Below are 20,621 nucleotides of genomic sequence, written 5' to 3'. Positions count from 1 at the left end.
GAGGAAGCCATCAGGTCATTTCGATATAAATCATGGAGCTCAGCTTGAAAGTTCAATATATTCTGTTTGTTTGTGATGTACTGAAGTGTTTCTAACTAACACACATGGCTGTCCTCTCCATAGGTGGGTGTTGTATGAAGGCAGTAACTACCGCGGTCGACAGCTGCTTCTCCAGCCAAGTGAAGTTGCTGATTTGTGGAAGTTAAATGGCTGGAAGCAAATAGGATCCTTGCGTCCTTTAGTCCAGGTAAGGAAGGAGGCATTCCGCCTCAACAAAAAGTAGTTGTAGGACTTTAGGAAGTTAGTGTCTCTGTTTTGTTTTATTTGGTTTGAATAGTGGACTTTAATGGACAAAAACGTAATACTTTTTTTTTTCTTAGTAGTGTATTGTTAGTTAGCACATGCGTAAAAGAACCTCTAACTAGATTTAAAAGCTTGATAGCTAAATAAGAACCATTAAGTGATGACAATTAGTTATCCAGTTAGTTGACTCATCGTTTTGATAATCAATGACTGTTTGACTATCAAAATATTCAGTAGTTGCAGCCCTATTTTGTTCATCTCCACTTCTCTCATGTAAAAGACTTTCAAAATGAGAAATATGTATGATGCAAAAATTACAAAATTAAACACTGCCACATTAATTAAGTCATGACAATAAAACAAGTCATGTGTCTTATTGTGAATTACTTTTACGTGTATTCATTAATCAAATCTAACATTGTGGTTCTGTGTGTTTCTCTCCGACAGAAGCCGATGTACTTCCGTCTGCGGAACAGGGAGACAGGATGTGTGATGTCCCTGACAGGAACTTTGGATGACATCAAGCTGATGAGGGTTCAGGCTGTGGAGGAGACAGGAGGCGTGGAGCAGGTGTGGCTCTATCGGGATGGCCAGCTCACCTGCAAGGTACAGCATTACAGCAACACCACACAAAACAGCTAGGTCAGCGGTTACACCACAACACTGACTCACCTCAGTCGGTGGAAACTCTGCTGAAGCCCACAGGGTCAACAACAGGCAGGGCTGCATTTACTTCACAAGTGTATACGTGAATAAGAGCATATTTTTTTACAGTTTCTTCAAACAGCAACTACACAAGTGTTTCATTTACAAATACTTGTAGGATTTATACTGTCTGTGCCAAATATGAGCCTCAAATTTACAATTTCTGCACAAAAAGTGTGATGATTTGGAGACAGCTGTTACTCTCCTGTATGAACTCAGGAGTTTGAAACATAGCATTTGTAGTGAAAATACTCTCTTGGCAGTTATTTGTGTTACCTGAAAACAAGGGTGTGATCAAAACTATATGCAAAGCAGGAAAAAACATGTATTCCCAAAAGACTTATTCATTCCACTGTGTATTTGGATGCAGATTCAGATCGAGTTGTGCATTAGATAGTGAATATTAGATATTAGATACTCAATACCACTGACTTGCACCCGCAAGTCAGTGGTATTGAAAAAATTCCACCCTACTTGACCGAAACACAAATTCTGGTGGAGGCACTCATATCATGTATCGATCACTGCCGGCAGGTCTCCCTACATTCACTTTTAAGCCTCTGTAGATGATCCAAAATGCGCATCAAAAGGCATGTTAACCCGCAGCTTATATCCCTGCACTGGCTCCCAGTTGCTGCCCACATCAAATTAGAAACCTTGACTCTTGCCTACAAAACAGCAACTAGAACTGCTCCAATTTACCTTCATTCAGATCCAAACACCCTCCCAAGTCATAAGCTACTCTCTGTAGTTCCCCAGTGGAGGAACAAATAACCAAACTCCTTCAGATGCTGCTGTATTCGACTAAATATTTAGGAAGAGACCGAAGAGTCAGCTCTTTACTGAACACCTTCAACACATAATGGCACTTATTCATGTGTTGTCTTCTGACTAGATCTTTAAAAGCTTCTGCTTAATGAAGTTGTACCATTGTAACTTACTAACATATCTTAATCCTCTTCCATGACACCCTTTGTTTTTCCAGGTGGTTGAGGACTGTTGTCTGGAGACCACAGGCAGTGTGGTGATGGAGGGCAGCAGGCTCTGTGTTACCCCGGAGCGAGGCAAAGGCAACCACCTGTGGAACATCACCCCTGATGGCCTTGTGCACTGCCACATCAAACCTCAACTGGTCCTGGAGGTCAAAGGTCAGATAGCTTTCTCTCAAGTTTTATTGAATTAATTAAAAGGATGCAAGTTTATGATTGAGATTCAATCAGCCCTGAACCAACAGCTCCCTCTGCTGGTGTAACGAAGAAGTGCAGTGAGGGAAGATATCTGGTTGTTTCCGGAAGAGCCCTCAGAAGCGTCTCTTTTGTCTTTTGTTGAATAGTTGCTGCTTTAACCCTCTGAACTTGTTTCACATGTTTGTTTTTTTGCTCTTTTTACATTTTACTCACTGTAACCTTGTATTTCACTGCAACATATAATTCCTGCAGCTCTATGGAATCAGCACAATCATGTTTTTAACATGCAAACAGTTTATTTTTGGCAACATTTTAGAGTAGAGGGTAGAGTAAAGTGATTTTGACAGAAATATCACAATTTTAAGCTTCGTTTTAGTCACTTTTTGTAATGAAAAATTACCATAACCTATGATCCGTTCAAGGACTGACGAAAAGTTAAAATTTCGACATTAATGTCTGTTTTTACAGTCTTTCTTCGATAAACATGTATTTTTGGTGATCTTTTAAAGAAAAAATGCTTTTTACGGTTGGCGGAGCAGTAACTGCATTTTGGACTATGGCAAACGATGGCAAAGTTTCATTGTTTTTATTACTGAAATACATTTTTATATTTTATAGTGTAAAAACACTGACTTGTGCTTTATTGTCTTTTCTTCTAAGGTGGTCATCAGTATGACAAGAACCAGGTGATCCTCAACACATGTGATGAGAGAAAACTGAACCAGAGGTGGACCTTGGATATCCTTTGATCTGAGCTTGAACTCACCAGACCTGCCAGCTCACAATGAGCCCTGTGATGCAGCTCCACAGTGGAACCCACACCACAGATATGAGTCCAGTTGGAGGATTTATGCAATTACTGCACCTTTTTGTAGTCTTTTGACTCTTGTTTACTCTAATTTAGGAGGTAACCATTGACTGGATCCACAGTATAACTATTCTCATAGTGTTAATGAAAATAACATATTGCTTTTCTTGCCACTTGATTTTGAACACTGTATACCAAAGGCTCCATACACTGTTTTTCGCTATAAACAGTGAGAACTCAGCCCTGTTTCAATGCTGCACACCTCTCTTTACTTTATGGTACTTTTCCACTGCATGGTTCCAGTGTCTGTTTTCTGATCATAATGTTGGCAAATATGAATGTATAGTGTATATGAACAGCTGCAATATGAAGTCTGATGTGCCTACACTCCAAAGATGTGTAGCCTTAAATGTCATCTTTTTATTACTATGGATCAAAAATGACCTGTTGTAAAGTTTTTAATATCTTTTTAGGATTTGATAGGTTTTTTTTAATGTTTACATAAACTACATTAGGTTGTACATAAGGATCAAGTGTATAGACTTGAGTTAAGCAGAATTGTAATACCAATGCTGCCCACTGTAAATATGTGAATGTATAAGAGAAAACTGTTACAAATGAAAATAGGAATGTGATTTTCTGTCTTCTTTTGTCTATTTTAGAAAATAAAACATCTGTCTTTAGAATTTAACCACCTGTTACTCTGACAGTTTGTTGGGATTGCTGTTGTTTCTCTGATGGTCAGATGACTTATTCCATCCTTCATGGGTTTGCTACAGAATTGCTCTGACCAGAGAAGGCTACTTGCGGCACAGATCATTTGGTATGATACACATAGACAGCATAGCCCATGGGCACTTTTGTGTTTTTATAATGCAATCACACCAAATAAGTTTTTAGAGCAAAGCCATCGACAGTGCTCAAAGTTTTATTACAAATAAAATACATCTGTGATTGAAAATATAGTATTGTGGATTTTTTAGCTGTTGAGCTAAATCTTGTGAGAGGGACCTATGCTAAAACAGGTTCAAATTTCCTTTTGCTGTTTACCAACAGTGGATGTTGCCAAGCCATCACTGACACTGGTCGATAAAGATGTGGCTCAACAGCCAGAAAAAATGTTTGGATGTACAAAAACAAAGCTTTTGACCTAAAAAAGTAGCCCCATAGTCCATTATATCACACATAAAATTAAGCAAACGTGTAAAAACCAAAATAAATGTATTTCTTTTCTAGTCTCCAGCATCTGAAATACACAATACACAAAATATCTTGACCTTTTGCATAAACACTTGACAACAGCTCCACATACGGTTGCCTTTGAAATGATCAGATGATTTGCAACACCTCTTAAGCAAACCTGAACATCATGAAGGCCTTTTGTATTGGGATGCTTGGTATTAGTAGGTGTCCGTATTATTTTGTCCAGCCCCTATATATGGAGCCTTAGTTTCATTATGATAACTGAGACAAAGCTGTACTGTATGTACATTTAGTTCTAAATCAGCATGTGATACCCAGCAGAAGCAGCAGCCACATTCACTGCAAGTTATCAAGTCCATATTGAACTGTATACAAATATTGAAAGAGCAACAATTAGATGTATGTGGCAATACATATATTTTGAACAGTCATAAATTAGTCATTGCTTTTTAATTAAATGAACACTTATCTATAAGTGTTATCTACAACAGCAGCTGTAGTGCTTACCTACTCATTATTAGCCACAGAACCCACACACAAGAGAAGCAATACCCTTTTTCTTGTGCCTTGTATGCAGCATCAGATACAATAAGCTAATAAGAACTTGCACTCAAATAAGTTTAATTCATTCCGTTCATTATTTTGCAGATAAATGTACAGAGTCTCCAAGAGTCAGTGCTATAAGCCATCTCCCGCTTTGCTGACCTCGACCACAGTCTTTCCGCGAGCGTGACCTTTCTCCACCTTCTCTAAAGCCTGGGGAACCTGGGAAAAGCTGAAAGTCTCCTCCACCACGGGCCGAATCTGATAGAGAGCAGATAGAGGAAGGCAGAGGTCACACAAGACTTGTGTGAATGTAAACTATTGTGAATTACAGTAGAGGCAGTGGTCAGTTTAGACAGTTTTTTTCATTGATAACAAATTATCTTGAGAATTAAACAGTTAAACAGTATTTATAGAATGTATATAATTGTATGTGTAGAGTGTGTAGTAAGTGTGTAGAGTATGCATTTAGTTCTGTGTGTTCATTTTGACTACTTAATATATTGTTGCGAGGCCTATTTAAATACTGTCTATTTTACTAGTAGTTGGTATACGTTTGTCCCTTTAATACAAACAGGTAATATGCTGTATGTTATAATAAACACTTCGTCCATCACTCGCGCGTCAGCGAAGTGACGCTGCTGCTGACGTGATGACGTGCACAGTTCTCTTATTGCGTAACTTCCGGTATTTCTGTGCACTCGAACTGTTTGCTGCTCTGGTTAAAACAGTTAACTCTATTAAAGTTTCACATTGTAGCGCTTTATTTGCACCTACGCTAGTTTTGCTAGAGTACTTTCATCTCAGTATTTACTTCTCGCAGCGACTGTATCGCTAATCATTTGTTTGCACGTTATGCAGTTCTGTTAGCTACTTTAGCTTAGCAACTAGCGATGGCTTATCTCTCTGCTCGGTGTGACTTATTTACTGATACTTGTAAATGTTAAAAGTGGTAATTTTTGAATTTTTGTTCTTGAATGTATGGGTGATGAAATGCTGAAATCCTTTTGTAGGCTTCCATGCTAAAAAGACAAAACTTCCGCTGCTTTATTACCAATTATTTTACTGTCAAACTTGGAATATGCAGTTTGCCATGCAGCATATTGTTAATAAAGCTATGCCAAGATTAAAATGTCACAACACGAGATTTAACTCATTAATTAAGTTATATCTGTTGTATGAATAGAAAAGTAGCCTCTGCATTTGTGTGGTCGGCATGTTTCAAGCTATAAGTATCAGATTTGACCCCTCTTGTGCACACAATAATAAGCAAACCGGAGGAAACAGAAGCCAGTTCCTTATCACGCTCCCTGTAATAGAAGAATGAATCTGGTACTGTACCTTTCCTGCATCCACCATTTCCTTTATATCATCCAATGCAGGACCACTGGGTGAAAAGAATCCCCAGCGGTAGTGAACTCCTTTGACGAGGTGCTAGAAAACCGAATGAGAGAAAAGGCATTAAGACTAGGATCATTAACACACTTTCACCACTGTTTTAACTGGCTTCCTTCTTCACAGCATTGTACCTGGCCTCATCTCAGGTTGTACATTATTAGTAATGATAACTACAGGCATGTACAAGACTTTAAAAAGACACAATGAATAATTGTTCTTTAAAAGAAAAAAAGTTTAAAGTTCAGTACAATCAGGCGTTTTGTCACTACAGCCCAACTCAGGGGTAGGCAACCTGTGGCTCTTCAGTCCATCTGCAGTGGCTCCCTGTGGCTGCGACAAAACATATATACCAAATTAAATTTATTTTGTATTTCTTAACATTTTAATTTTCATTGATTGTAGGTGTAGGCCCAAAGCAATTTGTATTCTTCAATTATGAAATGTGTTGCTTATATACGGCAGTAGACTTAATGTTATTGTTACATTTTAGTCAACTAAAATGTGCACCATAACTTAAGTAAGTCTATGGCCCGGCATCTTAACCTCTAAATTTTGCCAACATCAAGTCTAGTTTTGAGTTCCCTTCAATTCCAAATCTCCTGAGATATTTCTTCAGAGTCCAGCCTTTCATTTGCATTTGGGTCCTGTCTGCATTCTGACAAAATCATACAAAAAAATGCTCATTATGACCTATTAGTATTGTTGGTAGGGTAATTTAGACTCAGTAGGCCCTTTCATCTTCATTGTAAGGCTCAAAATAAGGTTTGCAGCTCCATTACGATATTTTTCTCTTTTTTTGGCCAACAATAGCTCTTAAGTTAGTAAAGTTAGTAAAGTTAGGTTGCCGACCACTGGCCTAACTGATCCAGTATGACTGGCAGCTTATGGTTGCCTATGTTTTAGTTTGATTTTTGAGACAGATATCTTCCAAATATGGTCCTGACTTTGATGTCAGATTTAGTGCTGTAAAAAAGATGCGTAGGCAAGTTAAAGAGTCGGTTTTGGAATAAAATAGTGTAGAGAGGCTTAATCGTTTGGGTGGTTGACTGCATCTTATAAATAACATCGTGGTAACTGGTTTTCAAATTTTGCTACCAGTTCATCAGTTTATTTTCAGGCCTGTTAAAGATGTAGAAATGAACTGAAACCAGCGCCAAGCTGTGGCTTAGAGGCCTATTTACACTGCTGATGTTACTCTATTTTTAAACAACACAATACTGTTTTAGGCTATAGCCTGGGTATACTTTGAGCTACAGTGAGCTACACTGTAACTACAGTAGGCATACTGTCCTTTATTATATTGTATTTGATTATACATAGTACAGTCATTTGACTGTGTATGCAGCCTATTTTCCCTGAATCCTTTAACAGGTGTGAAGGATTCCCTGCAGCTCATAACAAAAGGACAAAGGAGTTGATTCAGTCTTTGTAGTGTTTGCAGGTGTGTGTGTGTGTGTGTAAGAAGTTACTTAATGTAGAAACGAGGACACCGTGTCAACTGAGCCAGCTGTCGGCGCTCTAGTTTTCTTTTTTACGAACAGTGTGTGTGTATGTGGTGTATCATACACCAGCAAGTGAACACTTGCTGGTGTATGATATTTTTTGCTTCCTGTATAAACGCCCACAAGCTGCATCCTTCTCCCATTCTTTTTACTTAGAAGTGTCATCATAGTGCTGTAGCTGTATCTTTCCATACCAGCTCATGCCGGCAAGTCACCGACAAGCAAAACAGCAGTTTTGAAAAAAAGCCCTGAAATAACTTCTTCGCCCCAACCAATATTTACCACATGGACTGCCAGTATAAGCTGGGTCTATCAATTATTTTCCTTTGAACTCTAAACATTTTTTCATTTTTTTTTCATCAGACTGTGATTATTTTCTTTGTTATTTTCCTTTTCTCATGAAAACTTGAAGTAATTTAACATGAGAGCTTTTAGCTTGTTAATGATAGTGTTTGTGTTTACTTGCATGAATTATGAATGAATGATTCATTGTTGTCAAGTACTGTGCCAATACGTCTAGGTTCATTATTATGTCTAAATTACTGTTAAAAACAATTCACTTGTGTATATTGTAACTTTTTTAATTGCTCCTTGTTATATGCCACCCCAAGAATGCCACTTTTTAAGCCCCTGGAGGGTTTTAAAGGGATTCTCACAAATAGTTTTTTTTTTTTTTTTTAAGTGTATGAAAAAAACAGAGTACCGGGTTTCAATTCTGACCGAAATCATAGTCATCAACTAGCCATCAACACTGAAACAATGTATCATCAAGTGGAAAAACACCTCCGAATAATGGCTCTCAGGCTGTAGTTGTGATTGGAAGGATAGTGTGGGTGCTAATGGGAGACAGTGCTGTTGTAAATGAGATCCTCCCTGTGGGAGTCCACCTCTCCTAGTCTTACTTATATTACATTGTCTGAGTCACAAGGTGTGACCATGAAAAACAAAGTCAGCTGAGCCCTTCACAAATCCACTGAGGGGGTTCAGGCTCAAGAGGGGTAACATGGGTCACAAGGCTGACCATTTTATTTTTTTATTTCTATAAAAATTGAATGAACAGCCGTGTGGCATTTCTAAGGCACCATTATGGCATCACACTACATAAAACACTATCTGGTTACACACACAGCATAAAGAAGGGGAAAAGGTTTCAGGGTTAGAGGAAGAGAGAGAGTCACATAACTATATTTTGACAGAAAAAAAGAGAATGGCACATTTCTGTGGGGCTGTCCCGGCCTCTAATAGTCCTCTACCACACTCCTTTTCTTAAGTTTCTAGTTCATGAGTAATTCAAGTCCAGCGCCTATGAGACTGTACTTAGTCATACTGATACTTTAAGCTAAACTGGGGGCGTCAAACTCTTTAGTTCAAACAGCCCAATTTCAAATTACTTCTTAGCAGTTTTTTACACTTTGCAGTCATCCAGTGGGCTGGACTGCACCCTTTGGGGGGGCAGGTTCTGGCCCCTTGGCCACATGATTGACACCCCTGGGTCAACATGCTGGTGACCCAGGCTGATGAGGCTGATGTCATTTGTAAGGTAAGTAAAAACTTTGGTCTGTTGGTAGCGCAAGATGAATTTGCACCATTAAAGTTATGAGGTTACTTTTGTTATGATTATGCAATCAAACAGAAAATACTTGAGAGCAAAACCAAGCTGCAATCAATTGTTTTATTGCAAATAAAATGCATTTGTGATTAAAACGTATTATGTATCAAAAACTTTTGCTTATTGTTGAGTTAAAGGGGGCGAGTCCTATACCTGAAACACGTACAACGCGTGTCTACTGGCCAGTCTCGATTGGAGTGACAGCAGCATTCACTATTGAAAGTTTTAATCCTACATTTAAATAATTTTGTGTAGACAAAAACAAATTCTTTAAGTCCATGTAGAAGTCGCAGCAGGAGCGATGTTGCCAAGTTGTCACTCCCTTGAGACTGGTCAACTAAGATATACCTTATATGTTTAGGAGTAGGTCCCGCCCACAAGATTCAGCTCAACTGGAAGGTAAACGTTGCATATCCAAAAGCTGTCCTTTGAATCAAAAAGTATTTTTTTCTCTTAAATCTTTTTTTTTTTTTTTTTTGCTGTGTGGAAATGTTTGCTCTCAAACCTTTTCCGTTTGATTCCATAATTAAGACACAAAAGGTAACCCCATATAATGTCTGTATAAAATGTCATGGCAATCCTTGCGCTATCTTCTCATGTTTGACTCACTTAACACTTAACACTTAACACAGAAAATATTATACATATTTAAGTGCCCAGCTGTTTGGAACTATGTATTTCTTAACCATTTAAAAAGATTTACATTTTCAATAGTAGTAACTTGAAGTGGTGTATCACAGACTGGTTAGTGAAGAAGAAAGCACTGAGAGATGGATTAACATATTTTTGGTTTTGGTCTTTTGTCAGGATTTGTTGATGACAAGAAAAATACAAAATAATGTCAGCCTTATGCTGTAAAGCCATGATAACTTTCCATTTAACAATGTACACTCCTTATAAAATGCCAATACTGACATACCATTATCATTAAGTTGGCGAACATGTTAGCCAATATGAGTTAAGTCCAATTTTCTCACTTCTTCAAACTCTGCTTTGGTCTCCACCATCTCCTGAGAAAATGTTACATAATACAGCTGCTTTTTGGTGCTGGGAATGTTGCATACAATTCAGTTTATAAGCTTAAAACAACTGCATTCTGTAGCTAGAAACAGGGTTAGTGAGAGCAGAGCTGCAGGCTAGGAAATATAAATGTGTTAAAAGACACTAAACTGCTCTGTGGAGAGAAAGAAAAAATGATGTCACCACAAGTGACATCTTTCACACTGCACATAGATACAAATCCTGGGCCAGCTAAATATTATAAGTAAAGCTCTGTGAAACTTTCTAACACTTCGGAACAACTGAAGTTATTCACATTATTGCCACCTCACATCCTGTTCCAGGTAGAAATGTGTCACAGTTTACTTGCTACTGAATGTAATGGAAATAAATTGCATAATGCTCTAATCTTTTTGAATAATTTCCCACATAACATTTGCGTGCAATGCGTTTCAGTGATTCAGTTCCCAAATCATAAACGTTTGTTTCATCCACAGAAACTAGACAGGACCTTCCTTTAGAACTTCTGGATACTATGCATCTATTATTACACCTGTGCTTACATAATTTAAAAAAACGGACACCGATTTGGCTTTAGGTGTGACCAAACATTGAACCAAGAAGGAAGTAGAGGTATTCTAAAGAGCAGCGACAAATGCATGTCAGTTCATTCTGTGGTTAAGACCTGAGTGGAAAGAGGTGGTGACGACAGTGCAGATGTGACGCACACTCGCCACAATGCTTTGCAGGCAAGCATTGCTATGCATGATGTTCACCGCAGCGGGCACACTGACAGGATCCACTTGCACTTAACGAACCCATCTCCAGGGGTGTGTATGAGTGGGGTAAAGGGTGTTATATTCTAAATCTGTCCACCACACAGGTACTGCAGATGTTTTAATGAGTGTAGAGTTCAGGGGGGTTGTTGTTACCTAGAGTGAGACTGAGTGAGAAACACTTTAGCCATAGTAAGTGCAAATATATTACAAAGTCCGTGGTACTGACAAGGAACAGTTTCCTCTCTTTTCTGAGAAGGAAATGACTGAGGCGTTTTCACACTGCTGGTTTCAAATTCAGATGATCAGATTACTGGTTTATGTGACAAACTCATCATAATTGAGTTCTGTGTTGGATGTTTATCTCCATGCTTGTTCATTTACACACATTATGTTCTAGCTATAAAGCCAATTTAAAAACATCTGTGCTCTGGAAAACCACATACACCAACTGGCCACATTATTAGATCCACTTGAATAACCTAATGTAATCCAGTGCAAATTTTCCATCCATAAATTATGCCTTTACACTTATAATAATGTTCAGTTTTTGATTAGCACTATCATACCCTTTTTCAACCGGAGGCCGGTGCTCAATTGCGAACAGTTCTTTGGTTTTCCACCGCCAAACAGCCGGCTCCCACCAGGGAAAAGTGGTTCCACAGCGGCACCAACTCTTTGCTGGTCTTGAACTGCGAACGGCTACATCAGGGGTTTGGGGCGGGGCTATCTGACCAACAAGACCAACTCGGTGCCATTAAAGAGACCAACTAAAACATGTATCATTCATTTATTTGATTTGTTTAACTGCAATGTGATTGATACGGGTGAGCTAGCGTGCTAACGTTAGCGGGCAATCGATATGATGATAGCGTGCTAGCAAGACCAAGACCAGCTCGATGACATTGAGAAAGACCAACTAAAAAGTGAATCATTCATTTATTTGATGTTTATTTGATGTTGTTTAACTGCAATGTGATTGATACGGGGTAGCGGGCTAACGGGCTAGCGTTAGCTTACAACAAAGTCCAAAATTAATATCTTACGTTCAGTGTTAAGAAGAATGTATTTGGCGTCCATAGTGATGAAGATGAGCAGCACAGATGTGTTGTAGAGACATGTAGTCTGCTGTTGTTATTATACATGCTGAGATACAGACTATATGGCTATAGAGCCTGTGGAAAAGCAAACAGTTCAGAGCTGGCAAGTTGAACCAACTGCCAACCAGCACTAGCACCGGCCGGGAACTGGCTCTGGTCAAAAAATCCTATCAGAGTTATTATAGAGCTTGAATTTTGAAATGGACTGCATTATATTAGGAGGTGTTTCTAATATTATTAGAAAAATCTAACCCAATTTATATACATGGTAGTGCCAGAATATTAGAAACACCTGTCAATATAATGCAATCCAGTACACCACCACCACCACCACCCACTGTGACCTCAATAATAAACATACAGTAGAATATTACCTTTCTAACAGTCATCAGAATATTGCATTACATTGTACTGCTGTACCTCATTAGGTGGCCAGTCTATGTAAAAGCTATTTTTGATTTATTTTCCGACTTTTGCAAACACCACTTTCCATGTTCTGCTCCCTAACGTTTGTTTGGTTTAGGGATTTTTTTATGGTAACTGCTTCACTGCCAGGTTTTATATGTAGGGGAAGATAGCAGGTCAACAGTAGAAGTAGTGTACAATATCTTAAAAGCTGGGAATCTAAGAATTAGTTTGAGAAGCAGCTTAGCACTGTGTGTTAGGTTGGTCTATTCATAAATCTGTCAGAAAAATTAGTTAATCAGATAATTTGTTAAATAAAATTGTGTATAAGGAGCATTATGCCATTCCCCATGCTCAATTATGTGTCATAGGCTGTTGCCGCAATTCCTGGGTTGATACCAATTGTTACTAAATTAAATTAATTAAGTTAAAAAGTTAAATTAATTAATTAATAAATTTGGATATAATGACATGATTTTATGATACCAGTGTTAGAAGTGAGTCCACTAAAGCATCGAAATATTCAGTGCTCAACAAATTTATGAGACCACCTGTCATAAATATGAGAAAACATAAAAATTTCGGAAATCTTTCAAAAGCTTGTTTAAAACTAAAATTTTGTTAATAATTTGGTACATAACAAACTGAATTCACCTTTTTATAGCCAGATTTGAGCAGGCTCACTGGGCTTCTCTGAGAAATCAGAAATGAATCATAAAACATAACATTCAACTAAAACAAATTTTTCTGTTCATGAATGCAAGTAAATAACTATAATTTGACATCTTAGTCAAAAAATAATAATGTTCTTTACTATTTTTACAATTTTTTAGTAAATTTGAAAATTCATGGATAACAATATTAATTATATTTTAGAATTAAAAATATAATTTTGGTTAAAGAGCTTCAACATGCTGGTGTATTAACTATAACAGAAACATAAAAATTATTTTGATAGTTACTAATGCTGTTAACTGAGGACAGCTGTGGCACAAACTGGTGGTCTAATAAATTTGTTAAGCACTGTATGTAATAATTCAAACTGCATTTGTGTCATCCTACCATGATTACCTTGAGGGCCTTGGAGGCCACTGTGGCAGCACTCTGCATCATGCCATCAGCAACGCCCAGCGTGTCGGTGTTCTGCAGGAACGGCGTTACGAGGGTGACGTACTTGGCCCCACTCCAAGGTTTGAGCAGAGTCAGCGCCCAGCGCTCTGTGTCGCCCCCAATATTATCCAGGATCAGATCAAATCTTGAGGAGGAGAGGGGCGGGTTGGTGAAAACAAGAGACACAAAGTAAATGAAAGGGAGAATTTATAAGTGTGGAAAGAAAAGGATGATTGGGCAGATGAGCGAAATGGAAAGAGAGTTTAAGTGTGAGTGTGAACAAGTTCATTAAAAAATTGAAGAGCTCCGTTTTCCCAGACTAATGAGCCAGCTGCAGCTGGAGGAATTGGGTTGCCTTAGTAGCAAGGGCAGGTCATTGACACTACATAGACACACAAACTCCAATCAAATTCCAAAACAATTGAGGTGTGTGGATTTTCTCACTTCTCCAACGCACTGAGTGGCTCCTCTACAGGTCCAGCAGTGTAGTCCACAACATGGTCCACCCCCAGGTCCCTTAAAAACCGCTCTGCATTCTGGGAGCAGGTAACAGTCACATGGGCTCCCCAAGCCTTCAGCATCTGAACACCAAGGATAGCATCAGTTGTTTTTTTATAGCTAACTACAAAGCAAATATGTGTTTGGGTTATTGTGAGTGCAGAATTGTATCCAATGTTTGAGTGGCACACAGCATGTATTATTAATGAGATCAAGTGTTATGTCTGTGTAATGTGAGCTTCAGTAATCAGGTCACCAAGCAAGGTGTGTGGCACAGTCTGAAACTTGACAGGCCACTTTTTATAGCACAGCTTTTTATTTACACTGCTGCCGTATGAATGTATGTTTATATTAAGAGCAGGCTGATCAACTTAAAATGCTACATAATGAGTATAATATGCATCCTCCTCTCCCTCCCTACCTGTATCGAAAATGTTCCCACTCCCCCTGATCCTCCGAGGATCAAAATCCTGTGGGTAGGAGAAAAAGCAAGACATGTACAGTGAATGTGGCAACAATTATTTCTGCGCTACTGTTGCACAGACTCATTAGGATTCATCAGGGGCTTTAGCGTGTCAAGTTCAGTGCAGTGCAAGGGCACGAATGAGCCGCTGCCAGAGAGCCACAGCACATCAACCAGAGGCTCATTACGAAGCGGGCTAACAGGGGCTAAGCTTAGAAGGAGCAGCGAGTGGAATAATTGGTGAGATCAAAGACAGGGAGCTTCTTTGGGGTGGACAGGGATTAACAACAAGTGGAAATTGTCTGTGTGTGTGTGTGTGTGTGTGTGTGGCAGTGTTTATCAATGTCTGTCTGTCTGTGGTATTGTAGTTATTTGCCCTTGTCGCTTGTCAGGCCGCCATTGTAAATAAGAATTTGTTCTTAATGACCTGCCTGGTTAAATAAAGGTGAATGAATGAATGAATGTTCAATGCTCACCGCTTCTTGGCACAGTTGTCCTTGCTGAGCCCACCGGTGTTGACAAGTGCCGACCAAGCAGTGGTTGCCACGTAAGGAATGGCTGCTGCCTCTGTGTGGCTCAGTGACGGTGGTTTGTGGGATATCTGAGCATGACATATTTATGATTATAGCAGTTTAAAAAAGTAGCACAGCCTCAACACCTCAGCAGTTCACATGCTGACTCATTCTGAAAAAGCATCTGAATGCCTGCACAACAACAGTGGCAAGAAAAAAAAGAAGTGATCCGGTTGAAATTACCTCGATTTCTGCATTCGTTTGTCATAAAATGTGATCTGATCTGCATCTAAGTACCAAATCTAGAAAGCACTATGTGCTTCACTTAATATCACACAAACAATTCATGCAGAAAATCAGGTAATTTACTTTTTCTTGCCACTGTATACAATATTTGATACCTGATCCTCAATTAATTAAGTGCTTCAGTGATTTTAGAAAAAGGCACCTTCTTAACATGCAACATACCAATTGAAATGAAGTACAATTAACAAAAAGGGAACTCATATTTACTCAAAACTATACAATTATAAACTTCCACTAAAAGAGAAGGAAAACTCAACCCTAAATTAAGACATTTTCTGCAGAACAACATAATCCAACAGATAAACATTACCTCATTGCCGCTCAACACCACAAACTCAGCCAAGCTGCCCTGTTTCCATGGTGGGATGGCTGCCCACACCTGATGGAGACGCACAGCGACATAAACAATTGTGTTTTTACATTTCCATAACAGTTAGATCACAGTTGTTTAGTATGATAACATTGTGCAGAAATGTGTGAAATAAGTAGTGGGACACAATCAGTCACTCTCTATTTAAGTGCTTCCTGAGTCAGCAATGTGTGGTGACAAAAGTCAGAATATGACTAATGAAGTGCTTAAAGTATTTAAAGCCCCAGGTTGCCTTTGCACGAACATCAAGGTCATTATCGGTCACACAAGGTTGTTAGTTTTCTAAGCAGGGTAAAAAGAAGTAATAATAATCAAAGTGTCATATAAGGTTAATGAAGACAGCTGAGAATGAACTGAAAGCTGGAACTCATTCAAAATAGTAATAAGTACATAGGCAGGTTATTGTGTATTAGGGCTGCAACAAACACTTTCAATCTATTTATTTGCCAATTTTCTCAATGAATCAAGTAATTGGTTCAATTTTTCAGTGAAAAATGTCCATCATATAAATTTTATTTATTTAGATGTTGTTGTTTTTTATTAACAGTCTGCCAACAGTTATTTTTATAGCACATATATGTTTTTTTGTTTCTGTAAAACAAACTTAATGCCATGAGAATAAGCATTATGATAAACAGAGGCTAGAGAATAATTGCAAGATGGGATTCAGTCATTAAACTTAATGACTGAATCCCATCTTGCAATTATTCTCTAGCCTCTGTTTATCATAATGCTTGTCTAACGATATGTATTTTATGTCATGTCTGTCTATGTTACATCACCTGTTTTATTTTGTCTTGCTACACTGAAATTACAAAAAGGTACAATACCAATAAATAATGGCGCTTCTGCTTGAAATATTTATTTTATTTTAAAAAGATTTCTATTATCATTTAAAAAAAAGTTTTTTAAACTTTTTTTTTTAAATCTATTATTAATGTCTATAATTATTGAAGTAATTCAGACATTTCAGTTTCACTGAATTTAACAAATTCTGTTTGACTTTGGTTTATTTGTAGTCAATTTATTTATTAACCAAATTGACTTTTGTCATGTGCTTACAGCTCTTCAACGTATTCTGTTTCTTTAACATATTCTGAATTTTAAAATTAATCCGTATTCCAAGTTAGGAGACAACAAATGCCAAAGTCAGTATTATTAGTTTTCTGCAGGGTGCTGCCAGGCGGAGGTGGTGGTGCATAATCCCGGGAGAAGGATCATTGTGACAAAGCGTACACTGCGGCCAGGAGAGGGTGACCTAGGTCATCCAGGGTGCTCAGATACACTGTGGTGATGCAGCTCAGTTGGCATTACAGAGCTCAATGATAGCCAAGTAAACAGTCCAACACCATTACTCAATCAGCTGCCCGCACCACTGACGCATTAACACTGACTCTGCCATCAGCATGCAGCATCACATATCTGGACTCATCAGCAGTTTATATGCTTTTATCAGTGTGTCTTATATTTCCTGTCTATTCAACAAGGTGTTTGCACACACTGTTACTGCAGCTAGGTGTTTTTGTTTACAGCACCATGACTACACATTTTTACACTCATACTTTATTCATGCATGATTCACTGTGCGTTTCCATAAACAGTGCTGCCTGCATGCATAATGAAGTGGTTCTCGTCTACTATTAGCTTCATTTACCTCATCCCTTTCTCTGAAGTACTTCACATCCAAGCCACACTCCATGATGACCCCCGACACATCCCGTCCCAGGATGAGAGGGAACTCGCTGCCGGACTGCTTCATATTAAGAGGGTCTCTCTTCATCGACAATGTTGCAGCGCCATAGCCACCTGACGGGAAGAGAGAGATGGTAATTCAAGTAAAGTTTTAAGGTCATTTCCTGCAACAACAACATAAGATAAAATATGTTGATGCTGAGATAGACTAACTAAGAACGAAAGGAGACACTAAAGTTATTCTCCAGTTGGTTATAAAGTGGTCAGTGGTGTCAAAATCTACATCAAGGTTTTTTGTTGATCTATAAAATACTAAGAGTAGTTTCAGTTTAGTGGCAAGTAGAGGTAGACCGATATATATTGGCCGGCCGATATATCATCAATTAGCCCATTTCACTGAGCCAACACCAGGCAAGGCTCGGCGCAACATCTGCCATTCGCTGGTGAGCATGGAGCTGATACCGGAAAAAAGAAACACACATCAAATATGTGGACTCATCTGAGGCGCCACCACCTCGAGGCCTATAACAATACACATTGTTTGCTATCCAACTGTTAATATGTTTTGTTTGTTTTGTTAATAAATGTTTGTTTTCTTTTGTTTAAAATGAGACTCGTGTAACATTTGTTATCATTGTGTCAATTTTATCATGTAAATGGAGGGAGAAAGGACAATATCGGCTTCAAGAATCGGCCTGAAAAAATCATCAGCACATATCGGGGATCGATTAAGACTGATGTCAAAATAATCAGTATCCGCATCTGCCTTAAAAAACCTGTATCGGTCGATCACTAGTGGCAAGCCCTGAGATCTGAAATACTGCTGAGAGAAAGAGAAAGTATGGTTTCTGAAGGAAAATGTCCCTAGAGGAACTTTGCCGTCTTAGAACTGACACCAACGACCCATATATGACACGGTGGATCCCAGAATCAGACAGAGATCTCTTAAAGGTTTGTCTGGTAGCGGGTTGAGGAAGCAGGAAGTTGGCAGCCAACACCTACATTTTTTGTTTAAAATACTTTTTTATTAGCTTTATAATGAGTCATAGTGAGAGTTAGATACATTTTACAAAATCCTCGCCGATGCACCATAACACATTTACAATATGATGTATGCAAATTTTAAAAAGTCAGAGATTGCTGTAATGCTTTGGCAGTTAAGACAGGGCACAAATAAAACAAGCTTTGTGTTGTTGTATTGTATGTAATCATCCCTACTGTATAATGACAAAAATGTATGTTAGCAGGGACAGAATAACACATTCTACATAACAATATGCAATAATCAAAGAGTAATTCAGATATTGAAACTTAAATTTCCAATTTATTTCCAATAAGCAACCTCAAAAGTCCACCCACTAGCCCACATCCTCCTTTAAGAACAGTGTGTTTTAACGGACACTGGCTGTGTGGAAGAAGAATGGTGGGCTGCGTGATTCATTGCAGCAAAACTACAACCACAGCAGCGTCAGTCCCAGAGTCTGTATTCTGTTTAGTATCTTTTTTGCTCACAAAGAAGAAAAAAACCTTAATTCCTCTATTGAATGGTGTTGCCCTATGGCAACAATTACATAATCTCAATTTTTCCAAATTCACATTCTTCTGTTTAGTTACTTTCTGCTGTGAAAAAGGGGTCCTTACTTTTGTTTTCATCAATTAAACCAGTTTATATATCACATATGTTTTATTTTTGTAAATGGTCAAATTAAATTGTTCCTATATGGCAACTATAATTGAATATGGAAGTGAACTAACTGGATGGGGATGCAGGAAGAAACTAAGGTGTGGCCACAAATACTGACTGAGGATCCAGAGTTTAAAGCTTTTGATTATATTATGCTATTTAAGACATTTTGTTACCGCACTGTAGGCTTTATCGTCAGAATTTGAACTTTCCTACGGTGCTTGATTGGTTACTTAAAATTGTGATATTTCTGTCAAAATCACTTTATTCTACATGTCTGTTTTAAAACATCGCCACAAATAATAATAAATAAATAAAAACTGTTAGGAATAACTAGATTCTGTTAAAAACAATAATTATGCTCAACTAGGAAGCTGTGATTAATTAAACTGTCATGTGACGAATATTCTCTGAAAATCAGACTGAACTGCAGGCTGTTTGCACAGAGCAGAGAGGAGAGGACAGGAGAGGTTGCAAAAATACAAATAGTTCAATATGTATATGTGGAGACCCATTTTTTAAAATGTAATATCCGTGACACTTGTGGGCACTTGGAAAAGTATTGCACAAATGGATTCAGTTTTATTCCAATTCATGAAAAATCATTTATCAGAAAAATTCAATTTGTGCTTTTTCTTTTTTTATATGATGCATGTCATTATAACTTACTATCCTGTACAAAAGACGGGTTTGAGTTGTTCACACTTCTAGCCAGGATTGTGCTGATTTCATATAGCTGCATGACTTTTATGCACTAAAATATAAGACCTCAGTAACTAAAATGTAAAAAGAGCAACAACAAAAACGCACTGAATCTGCTTGGTGTTCAGAGGGTTCATCTCAGTCTGCAGGTTATAATCGGATGCCAGTTTCAGCATGCACACTCACCTCTCATGTAGACATCAAGTGGATTCAGTCCTGCTGCAAACACTTTGACAATGACCTCATTGGGGTAGTTGATGACGGGGAAACTGGCATTTTTTGTAAATCTTAACACGTCATTGGTTCCATACTTATCAATAACCCAGGCAGGCATGATAGTCCTGCTGCTTTTGGTAGTACTAAACAGTCTTCTCTGACTGCCATGCAAGCAAACTGTGTTCACAAATTTACTGTGGTGAAACAACCACCTACTGTACACGAAGTGTCTCACAGAACTCATATTTAATCTCTTAAAACATTAAATATTGCCAACTAGAAGAGCGCAATAGTGAAGTAGCAAGTCTCTATATCCCTGTTACGGACAGGGGTGATTCAAACTGGACAGCCACTGTGTTAAATGCGATATAACATGCCTAACTAGCTAACTATTTCGCCAAATTAAATGATTTCAGAGTTCACGATGATTTTTAATCAACGTCCTCTTCCTGTACATGCTGCTTCCTCGGCCGGTGTCATTAACGCTCTCAGCCTCTCCACCAATCAGAACGCTTGTTCTTCAACTGCTG

The 20,621-nt window shown here is 38.3% G+C and overlaps 2 protein-coding genes across 2 annotated transcripts in view; one reads left to right on the top strand and one right to left on the bottom strand.

The window, feature by feature from the left end:
- Window positions 1-3,865, top strand: part of crybg1a (crystallin beta-gamma domain containing 1a) — a 48,952-nt gene extending 45,087 nt beyond the window's left edge. Inside the window, exons 20-23 of the mRNA XM_059353562.1 lie at window positions 124-247; window positions 751-909; window positions 1,994-2,156; window positions 2,856-3,865. Of these exons, the coding sequence (XP_059209545.1) occupies window positions 124-247; window positions 751-909; window positions 1,994-2,156; window positions 2,856-2,944 (535 nt within the window). The 3' untranslated portion in view covers window positions 2,945-3,865. The remainder of the gene's footprint in view (window positions 1-123; window positions 248-750; window positions 910-1,993; window positions 2,157-2,855) is intronic.
- Window positions 3,866-4,810: 945 nt separating this feature from the next.
- On the bottom strand, window positions 4,811-20,583 carry rtn4ip1 (reticulon 4 interacting protein 1). The gene is made up of 9 exons (XM_059352806.1): window positions 20,062-20,583; window positions 17,452-17,603; window positions 15,738-15,806; window positions 15,086-15,210; window positions 14,568-14,616; window positions 14,093-14,229; window positions 13,610-13,793; window positions 6,091-6,183; window positions 4,811-5,010 (listed from the first exon to the last, which is right to left on the bottom strand). The coding sequence occupies exons 1-9, from the start codon at window positions 20,333-20,335 to the stop codon at window positions 4,885-4,887; spliced, it is 1,209 nt and encodes a 402-aa protein (XP_059208789.1). The 5' UTR covers window positions 20,336-20,583; the 3' UTR covers window positions 4,811-4,884.
- Window positions 20,584-20,621: the final 38 nt, after the last annotated feature.

The sequence above is a fragment of the Centropristis striata genome, chromosome 16 (genome assembly GCF_030273125.1).
Source record: "Centropristis striata isolate RG_2023a ecotype Rhode Island chromosome 16, C.striata_1.0, whole genome shotgun sequence".
NCBI classification, from domain to species: Eukaryota; Metazoa; Chordata; class Actinopteri; order Perciformes; family Serranidae; genus Centropristis; species Centropristis striata.
Note: the sequence above shows the minus strand (reverse complement) of the source record. Positions and strands in the feature narration are given on the sequence as shown.